This window comes from Pocillopora verrucosa, chromosome 1, assembly GCF_036669915.1.
Source record: "Pocillopora verrucosa isolate sample1 chromosome 1, ASM3666991v2, whole genome shotgun sequence".
NCBI classification, from domain to species: domain Eukaryota; kingdom Metazoa; phylum Cnidaria; class Anthozoa; order Scleractinia; family Pocilloporidae; genus Pocillopora; species Pocillopora verrucosa.
Genome location: NC_089312.1, coordinates 13,245,140 through 13,251,298, shown reverse-complemented (window position 1 = coordinate 13,251,298; position 6,159 = coordinate 13,245,140). Strand labels below are relative to the sequence as shown.

General features: G+C 38.7%; 1 protein-coding gene across 1 annotated transcript; it reads right to left on the bottom strand.

Moving 5' to 3' along the window:
• Positions 1 to 1,125: 1,125 nt before the first annotated feature.
• Positions 1,126 to 3,137, bottom strand: LOC136280327 (gamma-butyrobetaine dioxygenase-like). The gene is made up of 2 exons (XM_066165347.1): positions 2,543 to 3,137; positions 1,126 to 1,629 (listed from the first exon to the last, which is right to left on the bottom strand). Exons 1-2 carry the CDS (start codon positions 3,047 to 3,049, stop codon positions 1,444 to 1,446), a joined length of 693 nt encoding a protein of 230 aa, XP_066021444.1. The 5' UTR covers positions 3,050 to 3,137; the 3' UTR covers positions 1,126 to 1,443.
• Between the last annotated feature and the right edge of the window lie 3,022 nt (positions 3,138 to 6,159).

The following is a 6,159-nucleotide window of genomic DNA, read 5'->3' as shown; positions in this document are numbered from 1 at the left end:
GAGCATGATATATGTTGTAATAGGGGGAAAAAAACAGAGAGACTATACTTTCATCCTTACAAGCCTGTTTCCAAGAAATGAGCTTGAAGGGATGAAAGTATAGTCTCTCTGTTTTTCCCCCTATTGCAACATAAATATATATATATATATGTTACCATGCTTTGGTTGATAAATGTAAATGAGAAAAAAAAATTGTATATATATATATATATATAAATGTGGGGGTAGAGTCTGCCTTGGCATAAAGTGCTCAATGCTGTGGTAGCAGAGCTGAGTATATATAAGTGAAAGAATCAAAGAGGACGCATCGATTCTCTGTTACTCTGAGTTTCGCGCCTAAACACTCGTCAGTTGTCTGTCACTCGTCAATTGATTTTTTTTTCTGATAGCCACTTGGCTCCTAAATTTTTCAAAGTGGTAGCCAATTAAAAAAAAATGCTCGCCATTTTTAAAGACAAAAAAACCCTTTTTTTACGCTATCAGCGTTCTGGATAGGGTATCCAGTCAACTCGCCGACGGTCCAACTCGCCGACGTATAAATCGAGTAGAGACGTCGGCGAGTTGGTCCTCAGTCCAATAGAACTCATTAGAAGTTAAACATACAGAAAAGTAAACGATATTTAGTAAAAAAAACACTAGTGAACATTGGTGAACGAGATATCTCGTTCACGTCTGAAGCTGTTAGAGTCATTGGTGATGTTTACTTCGCTTTATTCGCCTTGAGATCCTTATAAACTTTGTTTCAAATAAAAAGAATTGCTTTTTACTAAAGATCTTGTCTAGAAAGCCAAGTTTTCTTTAAAAAATCTGAGCGATTGACATGATGAGTCTTTACGGTGTTGTTGTCGTACAATAACTCGTTCGCGTCTTAAGCTGTTATAGTCATTGCTGATGTTCACCAATGTTCACCAATGTTTAAGCTTCTGTTTGATATTCACCAATGTTCGCTAGTGTTTTTTCACTAAATATCGTTTACTTTTCTGTATGTTTAACTTCCAATAAGTTGTATTGGATTGAGGACCAACTCGCCGACGTCTCTACTCGATTTTATACGTCGGCGAGTTGGCGTCGGCGAGTTGACCGTAAATCCTGGATAGACCCTCCAAATTAAGTTCTACAGCGTTCTACAAAGTGGACACTAGGATGGATGATATACAACGTTCGAGCTTACCTAAATCCAAGATGGCGTCTAGTTATCGATTGAGATGCATGTGCTAAGTTTTCGAAACAAACTTGACGAGGAAGTTTGCCGCGGATTTATCTTTGCAAATCTTCGTTATTCACTATGTCTCTAGGTGTGGTTATGATGAAGCATTCTAGTCGCCAATTTGGCGGCTACTTTTCAGGATTTGGTCGCCAAAGTGAAAAATTTAGTCGCATTGGCGCCTGTATTAGGCGCAATTTCACGCCCTGTATATATATATATATGTATAACGAGTAAACTTACCCGTAATGGGTGGTTTTTGAAAATCCAACTCTACTGCACAATTTAAAGCATTCCCCAGTTTGCAGAGGAGTGTTTGTTACAAGTGCAATTCCTAAGCTATGAAGTGAAACCAACCACTCATACAGTTTGTAGTCATCTTCCATCACCTCATGAAAGTCATGACGAGGTATCTTGTCTTGAAGCTACCATATAATCAATATGATCAATACCAGGAGTATTCAATTGCACAACTGAAACTTGTAACCTCTCTTATGGGACACCTCTTTTCATAGTCATGGGACACTTCTATTCAGGAGGCAGAAACTTTCATTCAAGAAAAATATTTATGCCACCTTTGTATTTGTTACCTCTATTGAAGGAACACCTCTGTCCAGGACAAAGGATCACTTCTTTTGGGTCTCAAGACCCCCCTAAAAGCTCCATTTGGGAGACACCTTAACCAGAGATCTATGTCAATCATGGTTTTTTAATACATCATCCACCTGCTTGGACTTCAGCCAGTTCCAAACTAGACATTATTTCTATTGCTAAGTCTTCATAAACATCACACAAAGCACACTAACCCTGGTCCCCTGGGGGCCCCTGAAAGGAGGTTCCATTATATGTTGCAGTTGTCTCAGAATGTTTTGTTGCCCTAATCCCAAAATGATTCATGGATTCATGAATAGGTAAGGTGGCTCTGAACTGAACTGATTCTATTCAAATTTTTGAGAAGGACTTATATCAATATCTTCAATGCAATTCATTGATAAAATGGGGGTCACTACATCTGTCTTTGTGTTACAGGGTTGTTTTCAAGGGGCTGTAGAATTGCTATGGCAACTGAAATCCATTAGATGAATGATCACAACTTCCACTGTATCGATCCAGAAATGACTGAGCAATTCTTACTACCAATTCCCAGAAAAAACAAACGAAAATGTGTGGAGGATAGGATTCATCAAAATATTGATGATTGAACATAACTAAAATTTTTGAGCCACCTTTAGGGGAAGTTTCTTTTTTTTTATTTTAATTTTTTTTGTTTTTTTAGGAAGACAGCTGAGTAGACCATTACGGAGACTATTTTCCGATAAGCACAATTCGCATAATTACCTGTTCAGCGTTCCAAAAAATTACACCGGCCTTGTTTAGCGTTGGGTCTTCTTTAGCCTCAGCTTCTTGCGACTTCTCGGCCAAGCGCCGGGAGTGGAGCCACTCAGAATCAAACACACTGACATGTTCATCTGGCCAAGTGACAGCAATTTGTGTACCACTTTGCAAAATATCGACACGTTTTGGTTGAATGTCCATCCTCAACTGGCCCACTGTATCAAAGCTTCGTTGCGAAGAAGACTCGTGGAAGCATTCAGGGCATCGACAGATGTCGCGAAGGAAGACAAACGGATAACGGTTTACTCTGTTGTCGTTCCATGTTACATGTAAAGTCCCATCACTTTCTGTCTCTCGAAGGCTTAGCACAGTAGGCACAGGACTTTTGAGGTGAGCCGTCGAAGCAAAATTTACCCTTAAACGCTTTGAAGGAGGATTAAATAAACGCTGACATGGAGAGCCAAATCTACAGACGCACCGCAGACGAGAAAACATTTTTGCCATCAGCATAATAAGATGTCGGTGTTCGTTGAGTAGAAAGAGGTCTTTTCTCAACCGCTTACATACGAATTTAATTAGCAACAAATTAACGTAAACAAGCTGTAAAAGTAGGGTCCAGTTCAGATCCGACTACGAATACGAGTACGATTTTTGTGCGCGGGAGACCTAGGGCTTAGCTGCTATAAACACAATTGTCGCCGTCGTCAGGTCGCGGCAAAAATGTTTCAGTACTTAATGTGAGAACGAAGTGGCAACATTTTGTCAGTCGTGGAAACGTTTAGCAGACAAACCATACAAGATGCTCTGGCATTTATGTTCACGGAGGATGTCATCGATGAAGTCGAGTTTTCGATGCTTTTCGAAACGGTAAACAAGAAAAATCCATCCTTTCCCTACTGGTCGTACGATCGCTTTGACTTGAATCGCGTCACAGACGAAGAATGCAAGTCAGCCAGTTGTTGCACCTAATGGGATGATAGCTAACCTCTATGGCCCAGTTGGTGAGACATTTCATATGCATGATTTAACTGTCGATCAGTAATTTATTATATTGTTATATTTAGCCACAAGTTAAGGTCCTTGTTGACATACTTATTGCATTCAGTTATTAATTGACAATTATAATTTCGTCCACTATCTCTTTTATTCTTTCCCACATACTGCAGCAATTTAATATGGTGGATTCCCAAGTTCTTCAACCTGGAAGGCATGCGAAAACTGGTTCAAGAAATTTGAGTTTGAGTTCGAGGAATCGGGAGTAAAAATCCATTGCATAGTCTCCGAACAAGTTTAAGAACATAGCACCTTCAATTTACCCTGTTCAACCATTCGCAGGTATATTCTTCTCTCTTTCCACTCCTGGCTTTCTTTTTTTAGATCTGAGTCTGATTTTTTAGCGGACAATTTTGCAATAAAGACAAGAATACTTCCATTATTCCATACTTTGTATGCCATTTATAAATTATATGTTCCAACTGGCTAAATCTGGTGACACGAAGATAAACAGATTGGGCCATGTAATTACAATGCTAGTACTTTTCACTTCGATCAATTACTCACTTTAGTATCGTAGTCCAATTCCCCCCCTATGAACCGGTCTGAACATTTCTCATTTTTAGGCTCTCTATCGTAACATGAAACAACACTATAATTGTCTTTTCTTTTCTTGAAAAGAATAAGGGGGAGACAGCTCCTTCGATTAATTTTCTTTGCATTGTGGCTACTTTGGTGTTATGAAACCAATTTAGACGAAGATCGTATGACCCGGATTTCTTTAGTCTTCAGCGGTTTCATTTGGTAAAACCTCGAAAAGTGTGTGTGGGTGGGGATGTGTGTGTGTGTTAGCCTTCCCAAGGGGATATACTTAATTTGGAGCGTAATATACTTGATATACAGCGTAATACACCCAGGACTGATCCCTCTTATTACTTGTTTCCCATTGGCATGCACCGTATTTGTACTGAGCTTCGAGTGTTTACGAAGACTTCAACACCTTTCAGATCATTAAATACAATCTGCAGCAAATATTTGCCAGTTTCCATAACTTTCTTGTCATTTTAATGGGATATTGGCATCAACCCACGCGTGGACTCATTTTAACGATATTAGCGAATTTCCTCACCTTCGTATGCTTTTTTATGGGATATTGCTGTTGATCCTCACTGGGACCCATTTTAGCGATATTGGCGAGTTTCTACATCTGTCCTATGGTTTTGATGAGATATTGACCTTGAGTCACTCTTGGACCCATTTTGGCGATATGAACTAGTTTCCACAACTTGCTTATGAGTCTCATGGAATATCGACATTGACCTGCACTACCCATTTTGGCGATATTGGCGAATTTTCCCATCTTTTCTTTGATTTTCATAACCTAGCTATCAGTCATCCCGAACCCTTCCAGCCGTCTTCCCCTGTAGTTGACCTGGCGTTACAAAAGACCAAACAATGCTTCATGGAAACAATAACTTTTTTTAGGGTAAGCATACATGTTTTTTACAATACCTTTCTACTCTTCAAAAGTATTCAACGGGGAAATGTTTCAAAAAAACCCGACATGAAACTGTTTCCATAGCAGTGAAATACAGGTATCGCAAGAGTAACATTTTCAAGCAATGTTTCCTGGTGCGTATTTTACAGAGCAGATAAATAAAAAACAATAAGGCATCGTTTAACAGGCAAAAATTCCAGAGTACCAAGACCACAACTTAATTCAAATAAAACTGCCAAAAAATCTTTCTCTCAAATGTGTATCCAGCACACATGCAATATCATAGAAGAAGCGAATGTTGATAGCTTTATCTTGCACATGATTTTAACCCATTTTAACAAATACACAGCATGTCTAATCCTGGTTAATAAAATTATATTCATTATTAGCCACAATGTCCATGCAGTAATCTATTTGTGGCCTAGTTTCATTGAGTACCCTAATTATTGTTAGTGAACACCTTCTAAAGACGCCGGCCATTGTTTCGCTCGCAAATTTTCAGCGTATGCAAATGTTGCGATTTCCAAGACTCGCATTTGATTGGCTATCTGTAAGTTCCTTTGATTATTGTCCTATCAGAATGTCTGGTTTATTACTTCTTTGCACTGAATTAACCCTCGTTAAATCAATCAGAGCTGAGTAATTTTTTCATATATATTATTAATTTCCTGATTTTCTGACAAGGAGTGTTGGTTTAACGATCAAGAGCTTCTTAAGTTGATGATCATTTCCGTCATTCTCATAACCTAGAACCATTAGAATGATATTGTGAAGAGAGTGTAGATGCTAGTCACTCCAAGAGGTCAAAGTGTTAAGTGTTACATGCACGTAGGAGGAATGACTTAGCCACTATGAAGTTGTGATAAGTTGCATTGCTGGGATAAATGTGACTAAAGAAATACCGCTTTTAGAACTGGCAAATTTTTGTGGTGAGAAAGTAACTCAAGAGCCTGATTTGCCTGTCTTATTTCTAATCTGTTATATTAGATTAGTTTTGGATAACCTCACAAGTGATGAAAATGTTGAAGAGCTTGCTGACCAAGAAAGAAAATTGCCTGGATCATACTTACAAGAAAGTTTGTAATTTTTGAACAGTGTCAGCGAGGGGTCCCTAAAAACGGTAGAAGAC

Coding starts and splice junctions, on each gene's coding strand:
- LOC136280327 (XM_066165347.1), bottom strand. CDS start 3,049: ATGCTGATGGCAAAAATGTTTTCTCGTCTGCGGTGCGTCTGTAGATTT. Junction 1,630..2,542: donor TTTTTTGGAACGCTGAACAG/GTAATTATGCGA, acceptor ATTATATGGTAG/CTTCAAGACAAGATACCTCG.